Below are 21,636 nucleotides of genomic sequence, written 5' to 3'. Positions count from 1 at the left end.
TACTCTGACTATTCAAGTCTGAATGCCAAAATAATACACAAATTTGTCCTGATGGTGATGGGAATCACAGGATCAGGCAAATTTTGGCTGTAGAGGACTCAGAATTTCATCTTCTCCAAACTGCTGGTCAAAGCTCCTCTACAATTCCCTGAAAGGAGGGTGTGCCAAGGTGGGGATGGGCCTGTTCCCCCAGAGAAGCAGCAAGAGAACGGGAGGCCATGGCCTCAGGTTGTGCCAGGGGAGGGTCAGGTTGGACACCAGGAGGAATTTCTTCACTGAAAGGATGGTCAGGCATTGGAACTGCCCAGGGAGGTTTGGAGCTCCATCCCTGGAGGTGTCCAAGGGAGGACTGGACATGGCATTCAGTGCTCTGGGCTGGCGACAAGGTGGGGACTGGTACAGGTTGGACTCAATGAACTTGAAGGGCTTTTCCAACCTGAATTACTCCATGGAAGTAGGACTGCCTTCAAAGGTCACTCAGGAACTTTTGCAGCAAAGTTCTGCTGCAATTTGTGGCCATTAAATCTCTCTCTTCTATCCAGTGATCTGTTTCAATGATTTATGGCAGAACTTGCCATCTCTATGATCTTCTCATTAAGCAGCTCTTTTGAATCCACAAGTGGACTTCAGAGCTCAAACGGAATGGGATTAAATAACTATAAATATATTCATTTATTTGTTTGTTTGCCAAGATAAAGTTTCAAATTAGATGTTCTCTCTCTCTCAGGAGGGAAATTGCTTTGAAACTTTTCAAGGAGATCCCAATCTTTGCACGTGGCATCTTGTGGAGGCTGCCACTGCACAGGGAGATTGAGTTCAGAGCCCCCACAGAGGTAAACTAGAGACTATTCCTGACCTGAGCAGACTGCAAATGCAATTCCAGGCACAGAAGAATATAAAAAGTCTTTAAAACTGGGATGATCATTAACCTATCTGAGAAAAACAGAGCAGATGAATAGCTTCAGCTAAAAATGCAACAGATAAGTGAAATCTGAAGGTAAGACATTTTTTATCACTTGGAGTTTTTGTGATTACGTTTGTGTGGCTCATATGAAACACATTTTAGTCAAACATACTCCACTGGAATCAAATAGAGGCAAATAAGTAAAACTACTTATTTCCCTAATACAAGAAATCAAATTACGTGCTCAGAAAGGAGGTTTTATTTTATTTATGTATTCATTCATATTTTCTAGAACCTATGAAAAGAAGAAATCAGAATGAAAATATTCATAAAAGTTGAATAAAACAATAGCCTAAAGAATGGAAATATTCATAAAAGTTGAATAAAACAATAGCCTAACATTTCTCTACCCTCTCTTGGCAGCATTTTGTTTTCCCTAGTTTCCTTGACATGCTGCTAAAATAGAAACACATTGTTCCTCATCAAAATACAATCTTGGGAACATGAGTTTTTATCATTGAAGACATCCACGTCCTGTAGCTCCAGCTTGTAATTTCTCAATTTACATTTGCTGAAGCGTGCTATCAAACAAAGGTGTAGCTGAGCCCAAAGTTAACCCAGCACCTGGTGAAACTGTGCAGCTTCTGGGCTGATGTTTTCTCTTCTCTGGGCAAAGCAGTGGAAAATAAAGCAAAAGGAGAACAGGAAATTCCCTCAGAGAGGAGCCAGTAACGACAGTTTCACAACAGAGTTTGGTGCACAGCACCTTCATTTGCTGGGCCAACATCAGTACCAGAATAACAGCGATCTGGCAACCTCATATCCAGTTGGTTTCACAGTGAATTCAGGATTTTAGTCTGTCTTTCATATCAAAAACAAAATGATCAGGGTTTATAATGGAAGTTAATTACCATGTTTTCACCATGTGAAATGAAATAACTCTCTCTCTGCCTTGAGTCTGTAAAGTACAGACTCAGTGTACACAGTTAGAGACTTTCATGTCCAGAATAATTTGTAGAAAAATAACATAATTTTTTTTTTCAAGAACAAAGAAAGACAAACAGATGTCATTTCTTTGGAAAGTGACTCACTGAAAGAGCAGAGGAACCATACAGACATAATTTGGAGGGATTTAAAGAAGCAGCTTTCCATTATTAACAGCAACTCAGAAAGGCACCAGGCCTTTACATACACCCCAAGTGATGGCAGCATGGAATGAAGCAGGTTTTAACAGTTTCTGTAATTTGGATGGCTGGTTTTGCTTTGTTTTTATTTTGAACCTGTCTTTCATGATAAAATAACAAACCAGTAGCATATCTCAGTCAGATCCCTGTCTTAGACTGACTGTTTGTTAAGTTTCTAAATTGCCTTATAAGACAGACATAAGTAAATAGTTGTTGCTACTGTACTCCTGCTCACATTTTGAGACTATAAATTATTTAGAACAAGAGTCTCTAAACACATTTGAACAGAGCTTTCCAACAGAGATCACGAACAAAAACTGCTTATGTTTTTATTATCAAATACTATTAAGATAATTACGTAAAAAGAGTAAACACAGCATCAGGCTGAAGGAAGAAACAAAACAAACCAAAGACACTTGCCTGGGTAACAAGTGGCTCCAATAGTCTCTCCACTGTGAGAGTCCTGATTTCCAAACTTTTGGGGTCCCATTTCAAAATGATAGGTGACGTTGCAGAAGTCATACTCCCTGGAACAGATAAAATTACATTAAAATTATTAGTGTAATACCCACATCATGCATAGCATTTACTTAAAGAATAAATACGTATAGCCACATAGTTCTCCATAATCTTCCAGGCGTTCCTTTACTCCCATGAACTCCCTGGTGAGCCACTGCCACATCCAATGGGGGCTTAGACATTTATATTCTGAATTCTTTTTACTCCTGTACCTCCAACACCACAGCAAATGGGTGTGTCCTGAAGGAACCACATCCCATGGAGGGCACAGGCAGGAGCAGGCTTATCCTGAAGGACTCCACCCCACAGAGAGACCCCAAACTGGAGCACAGGAAAAGTGTCAGGAAGGAGCAGGAGTTTTATGAACTTACCACAACCCTCCCATCACCTTGCGCCGCTCAGAGTGGGACAGGCAAGGAATTGAAGAGTCAAAAAGTGGAATAAAACAAATTCAACAACTCTGATCAGATTTTTGAATCAAACTTCCCCCACAGTACTCAGCATTTCTGAATTCTGCATCAAGGAGTACTCGTTTAAAGCCAAAACAGATTCTCCAGACCACCTTAGGCTTAAAAGCTTAAACAAAGCCCAGAATGAAGGCAACAGCAAATTGCTGTCATTTTATTCACCATTTCAGGTTTTCATGCAATTTTCTAGACAGTTGACTTCATTTTGGAAATTCCAGATACAGAGAAGTCCAGCTGTCAGGCTGTAAGAAACATCCAACACACCTCATTGAGCTGGAAAGTGATTTAAGTATTTGGTGACAAGCAAAGCCTCATGTAAGTTAACTTATCCACCAAACCCAAGAAGACAAAAAAATCTAATAAGAAAATGTTAATTTTAAACAATTCTGATTTAAATACTTCACTTTATTTTAAAATTAAAATGAAAAATTAGAAGTGAGAAAACTCAGCAGATAAAGAGAATATCATATTGGACATAATCAGTAATATCATATTGGACATCGTGTGAAATTCAAGTCAAGCCCCTCTGTATACAATACCCCAAACATTTTAAATTGTTTTCTCCAGAAAACAATTTCAGCATTGTTAACTTAGTAACTTTGGTATTTTATCTTAGTATTTTTAACCAATAAGCTAATTTCAGTAATAAAATTTCCAAATAAATAAACAGATGAATCACCACCCTAATTAAGGGAACAAAATCCAAAGAAATTCAGCCATTGTTCCTTGATTCACAATCCACTTCATGAAGCATAATTCAGTAAGGTACTTACTCAGGATTTAGCAGCATTATTCAGTATATACAAAATAAATTCTACTGCTCTACTCAGGAGAATGTCTTCAGTAATCACTATCAAGCAATATAAACAGGCTGGGAAGTCTCTGCAAAAGGTTCTCACTGGGTTAAAATACTTGCTCAAAAAGAGAGGCATATCAGAACTCCCTAATCAAAGTATTTATAAATCACATGTAAAACCACCATTAGCCTCCTCTCACTTTCAAAGATTTGGTAACAGAATTATCAGATAATATCTAGTGAGCGCTAAAATCACTCATTTAGTTTCCACTCTTCCACAAAAACCCATTCAGTTTCATATTTTACAGTGCTAAAAACACCCAGGCGTGATTAAAGAAAACTGTGAGACAGTTTCAAGTTGCTGTAAACATGGTTGATGTGGGAGCCATCATTTTTTCAATATTTAATTATCTTTCAGAGCCTGTTTATTTTTTATATAAAGTTGGTTGCCACTCCCGTTGGCCTGTGGAATTCAAAAAATAAGTCTGAAGTAAACAATTATTCTAATTGGTTAATTATGAGTTATGATACTTTCAAATGTGTCACAGTCTTTCTTTTCACTAAGCACACTTTTCCTCACTAACTATTAACATGAGAACTCAAACTTGTCATAATTCAAAAACAAATTCAAAGCTGTACCATATTCCAGAACCTACAAAAGCAAATTAATTTCAGTGGATAGGAGTCATGCAGGTGATACTAAAAATAATCTGGGTGATCAGTTGTTACAGCCAGAATACGGCCTCAGGTTCAACCTTTACTAAAAAAGAAAATAAATATCACTCAGAACTCAATATAAAAGGGTAAGTGTGGCTTTTAAATATAAAAAGGGCTCATGCAAGAAAAAACCTTATTAAAAACTTATGACAGTTTTTCATTTGCAGTCAAATCTACACAACAGCAAATAAGTAAAAATAAAGTAAAATTAATGTATTTTTCCTCAACACTCCTTCAGCTGCTGTCACAACAGCAATTTTAAATGACAAGACTAAAAAGAAGTTACTTGCCCAAGTGTTTATGTAAGAATAGATGGAATATTTCTTCATTGCAATTTCTACACTGAACTTCCTACACCAAATAGGCAAACAGGGACTGCCCAGTTGGATAAAGGACAGGATGCTAAGAGTATTTTATGACTATTTGACCAAATATTCCCCAAAAGCAGCTTTAAGTACTCCACTGAAAGGAAATATAAGTTAACAGTGCTGTAATAATACTGCCATAGAAGTATACAGACATTGCAGTCCTAATCCTGAAACCAGCTCCAGACTTCCTTCAAGGATATATTTTAAGAATTCTGTTGCCTGTGTTTCTTCTTCCTTGAGCATGTGCCAAAACGTGTCTTGCTCTAAGCTTTTAGCTTTCCCTAAATACAGCAATACAGAAATGTCTCTATCCAGCTCAGTAATATTCAGTGTGAGCATTTGTTTAGCCAGTCTGTCTTCAAAGCCTATCTGTAAAGAAAATAAGTATTTACTTCAGCAAATACTAACAAGTATTTACTTGAACAAGTGGAACAAGTGGAGCCAAAATCCACATCAGTAGAATTCTCCATTCCACAACAGTGCCCAGAAGTCTAACCCCACACCACCCTTAGCACCAGCCTCTTCACACAGCATAATTTTACTTTTTGGAACATCCTACGAATGTTCAGCATGTGGAATTGTTTGTCTGTCACACTGCAGCTCCCTGTTTTCCTCCACAACAGACCCACAGCTACACAGAGGAGATTTCTGAGGGTCAGGGCTGCTCATGAGTTACAGTGCAGCTCATTTCTGTGCCACAACTCCAGTGTAAGAGTAAAAATATTTAATATCTACATAAGCAAAAGCAACGTTTGCTGAAGCAAAGTGATAATTTTTTAGAAATATAAACATTGCCAGTCTTGAGCAGGCCTCCAGCTGTTAGTCCAGCTGACATCTGCAATGCAGACATGAAAGACAGATGGTAAACATTTCATCCAGAATAAAGTGAAAACCCTTTCTACCTGACTCATAGCAAAGCTGTAGGATTAATCAGCTGGCAAGAGTAGATTGGCAATGCTGGCAATACAAGTCTGTACTTCCAACACTCTATTTGCTACTGGAAGGCAAAAGATTATATTCATTAGTGAAAGAAAGATGTCCAGCAAGGTGAGAGGAGTCAAAAGGCAAAATAGTAATAATTTAGCCCATCTTTCCAAATAGTCAAGTTAAAATACTAACTTTTTAATGCTCAGTGTTTAATAACTAATGTATTTATATGGACTAGTGAAGAAAATGTGTTTTACATCTGATCCTCCCCCACCAGTCTCCACCCTGGACTGCAGTCACCGTGTCCAGATCAATGGGGCACTTCCACACATGTTTCAAACCCACCTGCTCTCCCAGCCCAGCTCTTCCTGCAGGTTTCTATCCTTTTCCCTTGGTAACAGGGCTGTGAATTCCACCAGGAACAGAAGCTGGCTGAACACTAGCTAACCCCACAGAAGGAAAACAAGCACTCAGCTCCATGCCTGCCTTTGAAGTTGTGTTCCCAGCAGCACAGGTAACAACCCAAGCTCTGAGAAGAGCAGCAGAGCTGGAGGAGATGGCAGCTTCTCCAGACAAAAACTGGTTTAAGATGAGTTAAAAACTGAACAACACAGTCTGCACTCCCTTGGTTCGCGTCTGAAGATTGAGAACCACGTCAAAACAAACACCTCTCTGCACAGAGACAGACTTCTGCGAGGAGTAAGGAATTCCTTCCAGCAGGATACACAGTCTCTTGAGACAGACAGAGGAAAAAAAAAATCTGACTGATTTCACAGACATTTGCTTCACTGGGAGGTGGAAATCTAAACACGTGAATGGTTGTACCCTTGAGGTTGCCTACAGAGCATAGCAGCGTTTAGATCCAGAGCTGGCCCTGGATTAGCTCAGGTACAGGGCGGGCAGGAGCACAGGTCAAACCAGCTCAGACATCAGAAATCCTCCCAGCACACACAGCCCTGGACAGCCCACTCCTGGCTGACCAGGCTGGCAGAGGGCTGCACTGAGATATATATATATATAGATATATTTATATATATAACCTGGTGGTATATATAGCCAAGATTCTGTTCCCTTACATTTATCTGCAGTATTGAGCAATGCAGTTGCACCTCTGCTCTGACCTGAGCAGCAGAAAGTGCAGCTGCAAGAGCTCTGATCCTCAAGGGAGCCTGGTTCCCAGCACAATTCCCAACCCATTTGCTCATTCTCTGTCTCTACTCACACAAGAATACAAATAAAGACAGAGGGACAAAAAGCAGGAGCGCATAACAGTTGCAGGGAAAGGAAATAAAGGAGGAATTCTAAGAGGACAGAGACTTACAATGAGGAGTAAAAGTGCAGTGGGAAAGGGAATAGAGAACATGCCTTTCTGCAGATAAAAAGCTCCTATCATTAGTCAATGACAGCCCAGTACAGCCTCCAGCAGATCTGGCTGAAACAATCAGAGTTCAAGCGGGCAGTTCTCATCACCTTGCTTAAAAAAAATGAAGGGGAAAGGAAAAAAAAATAATAAACAGAGCAGGATGGTTTGGAGGAGTACAGGGAATATCCATCTCCACACTTGAACAAGAACTTATTGACATATTTATTTTGTTTCATGAATGTGATTCCTCTCTTCTTTCCTAAAGCTTGGGGGGCGGGGGGGGGAAGCCAAACTAAACCTTTAGGCCCCACTCCTGAGCTTAACCATGCAGAGAATTTTTAATTGGAGCTTTTCTAAGCTCTCCGTTTCCTTTTGGATTCACAGCCCTCTCCACTTCTGCTAACCCTCCACCTCCACAGAGGGGCAAGATTCTGCTTTGGCCTCAACAAAACCAAGCTCTCAAATGGAAGCAGCCCATGATGCAAACTGAGATTTGTAACCAATAAACCACCAGTGAAGGAGGGAAAAGCACTTTACAAGGGGAGGATTACTGTGGTAACAGAGCCAGTGGGACAGAGACCATGGAGAGCCCCAAAACGGGAACTGGCAAGCTAAAAAAAGGCAATGATGGAGTGATTCACATTTTTCAGTCACATTAACCAGCTCAGTTCTGGAGTCCACAGCCTACACCAATGCATCAGGTGTGAGGGCAAATTGCCTTCAGAAATCACAGAGGCCCTGAAAATCTCCCAGGGAAGGTGCAAACACCACTGTAAGGGCTGGAGTAACAGAGAGGTCCCACCCACCCAACTGGCCGCTGCCTCTGCTTGGACTAGAAAGGGAGAATGCACCTCAAAATTCTGTGCAAACCTTAACTCAGTGCAGTGCCCAAGCAGTTTTTATCTACTCTGTGCCCGAGAAAATAGTTCTATATAAGGGCTTATGCACCTACAGCTGCAGTCTGAGTGCCTGTTTGGGTTCTCCTATCATTCAGGACTCAGGTGAAGTTTATTATTTAGAAGATCTTCAGTTCAGGGGGATGTTATATCCAATATCCAATCCTTAAAACACCTAAATTTCTAATGGTTGGTTCTCCGTGAGGAGCCTGGTGATTTAAGGAGTGCTATGCCTAGGAAGGTTGAAAAATAGGATTGTTCACAATTCTTTGCTTTAATAAATATTACAAGTAGAACCACATGAAAAGTAATTTATTCCAATACAAGTAAGCAGTTAAAGGGCTTGAAAGCTGCTTCAAACAGCCATACATAAAATTCCTATATTCAAATAATTAATCTTGCATTATTTGTACAAGCATGCTTTTTTCCCCTGAATAACTTTCACAGTCAAGGTAGGGGAGTTTCCCAAAAAGCTCAGTGAAATAGATGATTTTAAGGAATCTGTACCACAAAGCAGCCTAGGCATCAGCAAAAGGCAGTCCTGTCTCTTCTGTACAAGCACAGATTTTCCCACAGATCACTCTGTATTCACACAGCTCCTCAACACCTCCTAATAAAAGTCCTCTCACAACTCTGGACGTGATCAAAGCCCCTGAGCTCAGCGATGCCAGGAGGCTGGTTCATGTCGGGTCATGCTGCAAGTCCAGGAAAACCAAATCATTTTAAATCAGGTCCTCAGTGCAGATCCTACATTCTGCCTTCTCTACTCATCATATTTCCCTCCAAATGATGCAAATTTCTACATACAGCAAAGTAATATCTGTAAAAGACACATAAATTACTGTAGATATGCTGACTTTACAGAAATTACTTTCCTTTTTAGTAATAAAACCATAAGTTTTGAAACTTTTTTTCTGCATCTACATAAGGCAACTTTAATCATACACCTTACAGGAAAAAAAAAATCCAGACAAACATTTATTTACTTCTTGTATTTCTCTTCTTATTTTTCTTCATTGTATGAACTTGGCATTAGTAATACAAGCTCATATGTACAAAGGCAGAGGAGTATTAAGAATCTTTGGTTTAAATTAACACATTTGCTCCCCTTACAACACAGAATTAGTATCTCAAGTTCCAACAGTTCTTCAAAGAGAGTTCTCGAACTTAATCCTAACCATGACTTTGCAAGCTCTGCTTCTGTGTGTAGAGGTCATCCTTTCACCAAAAGAATCCTATTTACAATTGCTCATCCTTGGAAAAGACAATTAACCTTACCTCTGTATTACCCTGCAGCTGCTCTTCATTACTCTGAGAGAGAACTCTTTATTCCAGGCAGATCAACCACTGCTGCCTCCAAATGAAACAATCGACAGATTTTCCTATGGAGAGTCAAAGCTTTAAGGGGTTTGGAGCTTTTTTTAGCTTGGTTGGCTTTTTCAGAAGACTGTTTCCCTGCTGGTTTTACTAGAATGGCAAGGCTGTAGTAGCATCTCTATACACATTTCCCTGTAACTAAGTTTTAAATTATCCAATTATTCATCATTTTAATTAAGGGTTTTTTTCATTTGTTCCTACAGGTGCAACACTGTTTTCCTGCACGGAACAAAAACTTTTAGTTATGTGAACTACAGAGAGAACCAGCCCAAAGCTTGTACAATTTCACTGGATGTCAAGAGTTTCCCCTTGCCCTTGGAAAGTCCACGAGCCTCCACACTATGGAGAAGGAGCTGCACCATTTTCCAGCTCCATAATTAACACATTAAATAGGATTGCCTTCAAACAATGCCCAGTGGAAGCACAGCTGACATTTTCCTCAGCAATTAATATCAGGGTCATTAACCACCTCTCTGAACACTCCCACCAACTTCCAGATGTCACATTGTCCTGTATCTGCATTTGTCCAGCTGCTCATCAACTGCCTCTGAGAAACCCCTAAAAATTTCAGAGAAATTTATCATCTAAGCTTGTGTTCATTAAATCTGCTCTTCCTTTAAACATTTTACAGAAAGTTGCTCTATCCTTAGAAAAATCTATTCAAAACTGGCCTCATTCTGAGACAAGCCACAGGTGCTGCTCCATAATTATCTACTACCAATGCAAAAAAAGGACAAAGCAAAAAATCTGCCACAATAGAACTGTTAAGAATAAGAACCAAACTGCTTAATTCTGTTATTGAAAACTTTCCTGATGTTATTCTTATGCTGATGGATGTATTAAATGAAGCACAATGCATGGTGATACACAAAAAGTTTTATCTTCCCCAGTTGTGTTCACAGGATTTGCTGTAGTTCTGTTAGCTGTGAACAACTGAAATACAAAGTGGCATAAGAACTTCATCACCATTATATTCTCATCTGAATGAATTGAATTAATGATAATAAAGCTAATAATAATGAATAAACAATAATAAAGTAAAAGTATTACATGGGGGGGGTAACAAAATTAAACTTGGTATCATAAATTTACAGATTTTTATGTAAGGGAACTTTAGAAATCATAAGAACAAAAAATAGCCAATTATTGTAACAGACTCCCCAATCCAGGTGAAGTGAATGAAAGCTGAAATTAAACAGGTTCTTCATAGAAATAAACAACTTCTAGAAGATTTTAACACAGGGAAAAAATATGTATGAGGAACAAAGACCTGAGATGGAATTTTCATCCCTGCTTATTTTAAATTCAGAACTTCACTGTCTCCAAGATAAGGATTCCTTTAAACAGAACTGACTTCATTAGAAGATACGGTGCATGATATGGAGGTGATTACACTAATCAAATCTCTTCCTTCCTGCAGGACACTGTCAACAAAAAATAAAAAAAAAAGCAAAGGATGGGATTTGGCTTCATTTCAAGAAGTCCTGTACAGCCATGCAAACACAGTGAAGGTCATTTTGCAGTCACCAAAACACAACCAGGTTTCCAGAAAAGTCGATTCACATGGTCCAGCAAGAGCTAAACTGCTTTTATCCAACTGAATTCCAGACCCCTTGAACTCCAGCAGTGAATACCACACAATCTACAGCACTACCTTCCATTAAGATAAGGAGCATATAGATTTAAGAGTTCCCACTAATTATAAATGTGCTGGAATGGGTCAGACAGGCCAGTGACATCGGGAGATTTATGCTCCATGGCAAAACAATTCACAGAGCTGGAAAGGCACTGGCACAATCCACTATTTGTTTAAAACTACCCATAAAACACAGAGAACTGTTTGATCAATGGACACGTTGGAGGTGGCTTGTTTTAAGCAGTATTTCTCCAAATAAAGGGATTACTTACAGAGCTAGAGATGATATAATCACAGAATCACAGAATGGTTTGGATGGAAGGGACCTTAAAGCTCATTTTGTCCCACCCTCTGCTATAGGGACATTTCCACTAGACGAGGTTGCTCCAAGCCCCATCCAACCTGGCTTTGGACACCTTTCCAGACAGAAAAATCACAATCTAGTGGCAGCTGATATTCCCACTGCACATACACAGCAGTAGCAGAAAAACTCGCCATCACTGTCGTTAGTTTCCAAACCATACCAATATTTTAAAGTTTCCTCCTTTACGTCTTACTGTGAACAAACCCAGTTTTCAAGACAGTAAATTTCTTTGATTTGGCTCACATCCCTGTCTTTAATAACTCCAGTGTATGCTGCCAGCCATCACAACGATGCATGAATGTTCCTGGGTTTTAGTGGGGTATTTGCAGCAGAATGAAAGAAAACGAAGCAGATAATTCAATAGTGACAAATGTCATCACAGTTTCTCTTCATTGCACAGGCATGGAAAGTATCCAGAATCACCATTTGTCCCTGATCAAGGGATGTTCAGCCTTTAAGCCCAAGTTCTTTTTTGTTTTGTTCCCTGTATCCCTGTAGGCAGTCAATAGGTGATCCTGCTGCCCTCACTAATCCATGGCATCCTATCACTCGTTCTGCTGCCTTGTACAAAGCACTCCAAGTTATCCCTTGTGGCTCTTTTGTTGTTGTTGACTTGGTTTTAAATACATGTTTACATCCCACTCCTTAAATTCCCCATTTGTCCTCGTTAATTCCACTGTGCCATACTATTTCTCCAAAAATAATTCTTATCACTGTGGCTCCAGCTTTCTACTGTCTGAGAGCAGACTGACGGGGCTGTTTCTCATCTATTCTAGTCTATTAATGCTCTAGTTTCCAACAGAAAACCTAATTTATCAGCAGCAGCCCGTATTTTTTGATTTCTGTGTAGTACTTAGAACTAAACATGTTTTCCCCCCACGTATTCCATGAAGAAATCACCTAGGAGAAGGGAGAGGTTTTTTTTTTATTTGAGATGCAATTGTGTTGTCCTCTTAGCTGTAATTTGCAGTCCAAGCAACCACAACCTGCAACACCTTCAGAACATAAATACCTTTTCAATAATTTTGTGCTTTAGAAAGGCCCAGCATCAAATCTTATTAAAAAAAATTCTTGCCTCAGAATTGTGTTAATCAACATCTGAAATAGGGAACAGGAACAAAACAATGAAGAAACAAACCAAAACCAAACCAAAAAGCAACCAAAAAAAAAAAAACCCCAAAAACAAAAACCACAACCAAAAAATAAAATCCAAGGAAAAAAAACTAATGGCAAACTAAATTTGTAGTATTTTATTTATTTAATTTGAAGTATTTCCATCCATTACCTGTCATACATGAAGATGTGTTAATTCTATTAGCTAGAACTTCTATGGTCACTGTTGTAGAAATTTTCAGAATTTTCTTTTTTTAATTTGGCTGCTATTTATGATGTGGCCACAAATGAAGAAAAGACAGTTCAATAAATTAGTGTCCAGTCTAGACTACATCTGCAACTGGTAACTGAAAGAATTTCTCAGATTCATCACTGAGACTTTAATTGGGCCCTGTGTCAAGCCCTACTTTGAGCCACAACTACTCGTAGCTTTTCTTTCAGCTAAGCGAGCCAAAAACACTACAAGGGCTTTGAATTAGTAAACACAGATTTTATTAGAACACAACTTGGTCATTACAATAAAGAAAATTCAGGAAGAGAGAATCAAAACTGCATCCTTCCAGGGCTGAGCTCTTCCTTTGGCTATGCTCTCAGCTCTAGCACTTTGAGGAGGTTTGCTGGGTAGCAATACATTTTCCCATGTCTTTGACAGCCTGAGAAAGCCCATTCCCCCCCTGTTATAACACATTGGCAGGACACCTGTTATCTATTCTTTACTCTTCAGAAGGCACCAGGTTGCTGGGAGTACTACAGGTTCCAGTCTCACTCCTGTATCTCAAGCTGCCTCCCTGATCCACCATACACCAAGAATTCAAACTATACATAGGCCAACATTTATTATTTTTCTTTACTTTCATGTCCTTTCCCTCTCCTCTTACGTTTCCAGGAAACCTAGTTACTGACAATAAATTAACTGATCTCAGGACTGAATACATTACTGAAATGCAGAATGCCAGCCCACAGAATTTGATCATTTACCTGTTCCTCCCTTCTTTCCTTCCAAACAAACAAGAACCATAGAACACCATTGCTTTTAAGTTCTTACAATGGCAGTGAAAAAGACAGATTAAATTTAACTTTGATAGATGCAAAGCGATAAAAACCAGGAAGGACCAGGATCCTGCCTGCATACATAACGATGGACTCTGAATTGGTTATTAAAACCCAGGAATGCAATCTGTGAATTATAATAGCTTTCTGTGAACGCCAGCTTAACACAGAGCAGCAACAAAAATAAGGCGAGGAATTATTCTGAAAGGGAACAAGAACAAACCAGAAAACACCATTATGCCATTATAAATCCGTATCATTAATATAATTTAGCCATCACTTTCCTACAAAGAATATTGCAGAACAGAGGAATACATTGGCAACAAGGGCAGTCAAGGACTTCAAGGAAAACCTACAGAAATTAAAAAGTCTTCATAGTGCGAAACAAAAGAAAACCTGAAATCACAGAAACATAGAATATCCTGAGTTGGAAGGCTTCCACAGGGATCATCAAAATCCAACTGCTGGTCTGGCACAGGTGAATCCCAACAATCCCACCCTGGGCATCCCTGAGAGTGTTGTCCAAACTCTCCTGGAGCTCTGGCAGCCTCGGGGCCATACCCATTCCCTGGGAAGCCTGGGCAGTGCCAGCACCCTCTGGAGGAAGAACCTTTTCCTAATAAATAATAATAAAAATAATAACCAGTAGTGTCACAGATAAAATTAAACACTGTTTTGCTTCTGTCTTTCCCAATGGAAAAAATAATTAACAAAACCCTTTTGATGTTATCCAGAAAGGTTTGGGAACTCCCTGTCACAGTGCACTCCAGATGTGAGTTTACATCAGCTTATAAAATGCCTTAATTCATTCATAAAAGGGAATAGAAAGGGAAGAACCCACAAAACAGACAAAAAAACCTCTAGAACACTGCCCTGAAGCTGCTGAGCTGCAGGCTCCCTGAGGCTTGAGAGGAGTCCAGGAAACCTATCAGGGAGTGCTTTCCTACACTTTTACTCAGAGGCATCAACCACTTCATCCCCTCATTAAATGGAGTGTAAAACTTGACACCCCAGCCTGCTGCCTACTCTGGTATGGAGAGCAAGACAAATCACTTGGAGACAATCTCCAGCAGATAAGGAAACCTCCAGGGTACAGAAGATTGGGCCAGCTCTTAGGAGTGAGATAAATCTACTCCTTTTCCTCTTCTTGTGATAAGGCAAGCAGGACAGGTGGTGGCAGGCTGTTAGAGCAGGAATGGCTTTGCCCTGACAGGGAGGGTCAGGAATGAAGGAACCCAGCAGATCTGAGGGGAAACAACAGCTCCAATTTGCCTTTCAAGCATCAGCAGCTTCTTTATTAAAAGGGGGGCACAGAGGAACCGTTCAGCTTCGCACAGAGGCACTCATGAAAATTACTTCTTATCATAGACCCACGGTGCTCCTGGAAGTGAGGAATCACTACTGGAAAGGGCAGGCACGGAAAAAAACCTCAAGGGTTGAACTGGTGGTGACGTTTTCTTCTCCACTATCTACACAGCAGTGCCACAGCTGTTCTGCTGTCCATGTTCTCACAAGAACACCCCTCTGACAAGGACTCCCCATGGGCTACTGGTGCTAAAAGGGATAGAAAACACACAGAGAAAGCAGATTATACACATTCTATGTGATCTATTTATCAGGCAGAAAGAGAAGCCTTTTTTTTTGTCTCCTAACAGAACCAATAAGGCTGGAAAAGACCCCCAAGATCATTAAGTCCAACCTCTGAGTATCACCATTCCTATGAAACCATATTAAGAACCACATCAACTCATTTTTTTGAACTCTTCCAGGGATGGTGACCCCACCACAGCCCTGGGCAGCCCCTTCCAATGCTTGACCACGCTGTCAGTGAAGGATTTTTTTCTACTATCCCACCTGAACCTTCCCTGGTGTAACTGGAGGCTGTTTCCCATTGTCCCCTTCTCTGCTCTTGTGCGTCCTGACAGCAAAGAAACACAAAAACCACCTTTAAGTCCCTTTCAGGTTGATCAGCTCCTTACCATCATTTTAGTTTTACAGGAAAATAACAAGTCATATAAAATCAAATATTCCCAAATTTTTCTGCACCTCTTCCTTTCCCTAGCCCCTCAACAGTTCATACATTCCCAAAAGCAGCAATACACATTTAAATCCTCTACACTACTTTTAATCCATGATGATCTTGCACAATTACTTAATTGTAAGATAGCAGCTAATGAGGAAATTCAAAAGAAAGTGAACTCATTCCAAGAAATAGGATTCTATTTAACAGCACTTAATTACTTCCTCAGATCACAGAAAGGAAATCAAACATTCCTACCAGCAATTAATTTTTTAATATAATCAGAGAAAACTCAACTGAAACCAGATATTAATAAGAAAACACTTGCCTTTTGAAACTTTAATTTAATTCAAAACATATAAAATACACTATAATAAAAAATGTATCAATAAACTACTACTGTTCTATTTCTACCATCACACAAAACCATTCCTAAACTCTCACAGTGGGCAAAAAATTAATTATGCATGCAGTCATAGGTATGAAACCCCAGGTACTGAACTTCCATTACTTTGAAATTCCTTGTTAGATACAAATTTGGGAACATTGCCACAGGGCTGGCCTCATAAGAAAACTTTTGAGCAAGGATTGGTAATAACAGATAAAATTCTGGAAGAAAAAAACGAGTTCTACACAATTCCATCAGTTTATTGCAAGTAAGCTAAGTAAATTAAAATAATAAGTCTTAGCGATTCAAGTCTTGCAACAAAATGTTTCACAACAATGAGCGCGTTTAATCAAATCCAAAAATGAATCTAACCTTTCAATATATGCTGAATCCAAGCCACGTTATAAATTTCTGAGTTAGACAAAATGCTACTCCCAGAATTTCACTGTTATCTTGCCTACTTCTATGTGGCAAAATTTGTTTACACAAACACAGTTCTGAAATCTACAACTAAACCTAATTTAAGGTAGTATTTGCTAAAAATTACAATACGGGAAATCAGATTTATGGGTCAGAGGCTTTTGCCAGGACTATCACAGCAATATGTGTGTGTGCATTATTTTTAACTAAGACAACTCAGCTGATTATTTTTCCTACCAAAATAATAATAAAAAGTACAATTTATAAAGGGTTTAATATTTTACTTCTATTGCCACTGAAATCTCACGCCCAAAGCCTACGTTCAAATAGACTGAACAATGCCATTAATTGTAAATATTTCTCATTATCACAAACATTGATAGCATTTATTTGGCATCATTTATGCCATGTCCTGGGCCTTCCCCTCATTTGTAGTCATCTCAGGACAAAGGCAGCCTCTGAGGATGGGATGACCTAAAGGGAGGAGACCTTCAGTATTCATCTCCACTCATGTCACCTTCTGCATTTCCTATACAATTCTCTTCAGATGGGGAGCCACAAACTTATCTCTTCCCATTAATAATTTTGATGCTCTGTATTTCCTCTCAAAACACAGGATTCACGCCTGAGAAGCAAGCATGAAATCAGAAGAGATTATTTTGTGGAATTAATTTTTGATCCTGCCATCAGTGAGACAAGTGCATAAGAGGAGGGGAAAAATGATAATTTCTTAAATATTCTTGATACAATCAGTGTTCCAATCACCACTGATGTTTCTTACTCTTATTCAGTTATCAATCCATCATCCACTGCTCCATTCTCTCAGAATGCCTTAAGATAATGTTTCATTTTGGCAGCCAGAGACAGAGCAATGAAAAGTAGCTCAGTTATCCTGGGCAGATAAAAGCCATACCTGGTGTGGACCCAGTCACTTTGAGTTCCATTAAAATAAACTTAATTAATTTAAATGTAACATTTTCAGGAGCAGCTTTGTACACAGTTGACCTTGCTCCCTGAACAATCTTCTGCACCATCCCAACTGAATCACATAAACTGTCTCCTTTGTCACTTTGCTGCACTGTGGCTGTGATTTTTCCTTTTCATATCCTGTCCTTATCAGCTGCAAAACTACAAACACATCTCATAAATTACACTGTCTCAATGGTATAATTTTGTACTGTTGCTGTAAACTTCAGCTTAAAGTTATAGCTGAAAATGTACTGAAGTCCACAGTTATATACTAAATATTTAATTTGCCTTCTTGGGAAATAATTTAAATATATTTATGTGGCTGAAAAATTGTTGTTGATTTAGGAATTATTCAGGTTTTTTTCCTTTATTCTTATTCTCCCTAAATGCAAAACAAACAAGTAAAAAAGTATGTGTACTTTCAAGTGAAGTAGGAAATTCAAGTTATTCCTTCTAGTTAAAAGGAACAGAAAAGCATTTATAGTTCTTCCTGACGTTAAAAAGAACCATTTGACAAGTTATTCTAAATTTCCACATCCATCACAGAAGAACATAGTATGTGGATAAATATTATTAGGAACACAAAACTATACAAGCCATCTTTCTAACACAGGAGACAATCCAACATTTTTGTGGTTTTCGTGGTTAAACAAGAGCCCTAACTTGTATACTTGCTCATCAGCAGCTACCCTCTACCTCCTTCTCCAAAGTGACAATTGCTGAAGCGTTTAAATAAAAAATTGTACGTAACTGGTTTGAAATCATATATTTTTTTCTTTTTTTTTTTTTCCCCATGCATAATTCTGCATTTTGCATTCAAAATCAGAAATTCCCTATGACTGCTGGATGAGGAAATTTCAAAGTCATTTCCATTCTGTTGCAAAGTCGATTTTAATTCAAAGTTTTGGGATGTTCCAGGCATTACCTGCCTTTCCCACTGCCCACTCCCAGCCCTCCAGCGCCTACAGGATTTCCAGCCAGGACTGAGAGTGCCACAGCCCGTTTCCAATCTCAGCTCCCAGGAGTCCCTCGGAGTTTTCCACTCGCACAGTCCAGGGCTGAAATGGGATTTGTGCCAGGGCTGTTTTTAATGTAGCTCACAGACAGCCCAACACTGCACACTGCTGATCCCACAGAACGCTCCAGCACCCAGCCTGCATCCCAAAATCTCAGTCATGGCTCCTGCTTACAAGAACCTGATGAGTTTTTCATGCATTTGCCTGCAAGTTACCATTTCTTATTATGCAACATTAGGCATGAGTGGTTAATTAGTTTTTCCCATATGCCAGCACATACGTAAATTCCAATTATTAGCACTGTTAGCTTACACAAATTACCTTTAAATCCAATATTTGCATATCTTCTGGTCTGCACAGCCTCCTCCAGAAAACAGCATTTATGTTTTGGAAGATTTTATTAGTTCTTTGAAGAGATCTCTGTTTCCTGATATTTAACCAAGTATTTAAATTGTCATTTGCGTCACCAAGGACTCCTTCGCTTCAGCTGAAATGCTACACAATTTGAACCAGGCTCACATATAGTAACTGAAGGGCACAATAATTCTGTTCCAAATGTAAAATTATTCCTGCTCAGTGCACCACTAAAACTCATGAACCTGAGAGTGCTGGATAGAACTTCCAGATAAAGCTGAATGGCACTTTCAATTTCACGGAAACAAAACAAAAGGTAGAGCACTCTCCCACTTTCAAATCACTGAAATCTCCATTTACTGAACTCCCTTTCTTCCCTCCTTTATCAGGAAAATAAGGAGCTATATTTGATTAATGACTCCACCACCAGCCACACCACAGGGAAATCCTCTGGGCACAGAACACACATTTGCCTTCATACCAGTGCCACACTTGGATTTTTTAAGCAGGAATTTTTTCTACAACCTGGGTAGAAACTCCACAGGTAATTAAGGTGGTTTATACATAATAAAATACCCAAAACTAGATTATAAGCAAAATACAGAGCCAGATTCTCAAATGAATATTTACTTTGGAATGTACAATGGGAAGGGAAAAGTAGTTAAAATACACCAGCAACTCTCAAAAATCTAAACAAAAAGCAAAGTTCCCATTGACAGCCACATTACGATCTTTGAGATTTCTCATGAGAAGTGTTGGGGGAGGGGAAAAAAGAAAAAGCTGAATTTCATAAAATAATAAGGAGAACAAATCAAGGTAAAATATGTATACTTCACTAAGGACTCTGGTATTATAAAGTACTTCAGCTTTGCTTCATGCTGTGTAACTCCCACATAAACTTCCAAGTCATTTTCTTGTACTGCAGAAAAATGCACTCATTTGTCCCCTTTAATTTTTTTTCTAGGTTTTTTGGTTTGGTTTGAGGTTTTTTTTTTGAAGGGAAGTATTTGGGGGGGAGGGGGGGGGGGGGTTGGATTGTTTTGTTTTGGTTTTTGCTGTTGCTCTTGCTGTTTTCCTTTGCTGTCTCTGGAAATCTGAGACTTGGGTATCAAGGAGACATCTGAACAAGGTTTTGGATGGAAACAGCTTCAATACCTGCCATGGATACACAGATGTTTACTCATGCCAAAATGTGAGAATGGCATTCCCTCTGTAACAGAGGAACTAATCATCTGAAAAAACGACCACACAGAAGACAACCTTGTACCCAAGGAAACAGAACAGCAAAGCGTCTCATTTTTCACACCAGATTACACAAGCAGTTACAAATTCTAGAGGAAGTATGCTAAAAGGACTACTTTCCACTAAAAGAGAAAGGATATGATTTTACAAGCCCAATATTATGTTTTCATTCATAAAATCTGGGAACGAGGCCAGACCTGACTGCATACATTCCATTTGACCTTTTAGGAACATTTATTTCAGTGCAGAACCTCCACACTAATATGTAACTTTGAATTACACCACTAATGCCAGTCACAGATACCACCTCCCAGTGAAGCTGGAGTTATTTATAAAATCCTTCTGGGATCAGAACCCATGAAGTATCTGTCCCACAGATTACACCAGTGAGCTTGGCCGTCCACAGAAAGTGACAGTTCTGGATGCCAGTGATGCAATTCACTAAATTGTGTTGATTAACTGGGAATCTTGCAATAATGGTGGTGACTGCTCCAAGAAAATAGCTCCACTTTTTTATGACTCTTCAGCTCAATGGTGCCCAAATTTTTCAGCCAAGAAGAACATTAGCTAAGCCTGTTAATACGAGGTGACTCCAACTACAGCAAGATGAAGGCAACCTACTGGTGGATGGAAGTGATGGCAGCCAGAAATAAAATAAACTGTGGTGACTGCAGAGTTTACAACTCTGCAGTGCCCATGTGAAAAGATGCATCCCAGTCCAAAATCCCTGATCCTACCCAAGGCCAGAAGCTTGCAGGGAGCTGTTATTATCAGACCAGCTCCAACACCTCACACTCCTCTTCTCCTCAGAGACCTTTTGAGAGCCAGCCCTACCACAGGTAATTTTCCTTCTGGGTGTGTGTTACACTGGAGTAGAAGCCACAGAATTTTGTTTCAAATCCTTCCTCAGCTTTTGTTATTTTTTATTAATTTCAAGATGCCACCCCATCTGTGCCATTCTCTTTCTTTGCAATAGACAAATAGCATTTCCAGTGTGCCAAAGGAGAGAATAAATAAATTGGTTTTGTGACACATTCAGTGTTATGATTTCAGCTATACAAGTATTGTGTTATGCAAGAAAGGAGAATATATTTTACATTTAGAATGAAACTTCATTGTACTCAAAAGAGGACTTGGTTGTTGAAGTGACTGGCAGCTCATTAATTAAAAAAAGTAAAGACAGATTCTAGTACCATTACTTTTCATTATGTATCAAGAGTTTTTTAATACCTACAAATTTTTAAACTCAACTCACAGAAACCCAGATGGGTCAGGCTGGAAGGGAACACAGTGGGTCACTGGTGCCACCTCCCTGCTCAGGCAGGGCCATCCAGAGCACAGGGCTCAGGGTTGTGTCCAGCCAGCTCTGGAATATCCCCAGGGAGGAGACTCCACAGCCTCTCTGGACAATCTGTCCAGTGCTTGGGCACTGCACAGTGAAGAAGTTCTGCCTCATGTGCAGGTGGAACTCCCTGGGCTCAGCCCCTGCCCGTGGCTCTGGTGCCATTGCTGGGCCTGGAGCAGAACCTGGGCCCTGCTCTGCCCC

At 39.5% G+C, this 21,636-nt stretch overlaps 1 protein-coding gene across 2 annotated transcripts in view; it reads right to left on the bottom strand.

The window, feature by feature from the left end:
• CTNNA2 (catenin alpha 2) overlaps positions 1-21,636 on the bottom strand; it is a 460,539-nt gene that overhangs the window by 403,297 nt on the left and 35,606 nt on the right. For both annotated transcript variants that reach the window (XM_014258992.2, XM_014258987.2), the window contains exon 2: positions 2,509-2,615. In XM_014258992.2, the coding sequence (XP_014114467.1) occupies positions 2,509-2,610 (102 nt within the window). In that variant the 5' untranslated portion in view covers positions 2,611-2,615. The remainder of the gene's footprint in view (positions 1-2,508; positions 2,616-21,636) is intronic.

Source organism: Pseudopodoces humilis, chromosome 6 (assembly GCF_049639895.1).
Source record: "Pseudopodoces humilis isolate 2021_Gansu_Grassland_sample_001 chromosome 6, ASM4963989v1, whole genome shotgun sequence".
In the NCBI taxonomy this organism is placed as follows: Eukaryota; Metazoa; Chordata; class Aves; order Passeriformes; family Paridae; genus Pseudopodoces; species Pseudopodoces humilis.
This window is presented reverse-complemented; position numbering and strand designations above follow the sequence as displayed.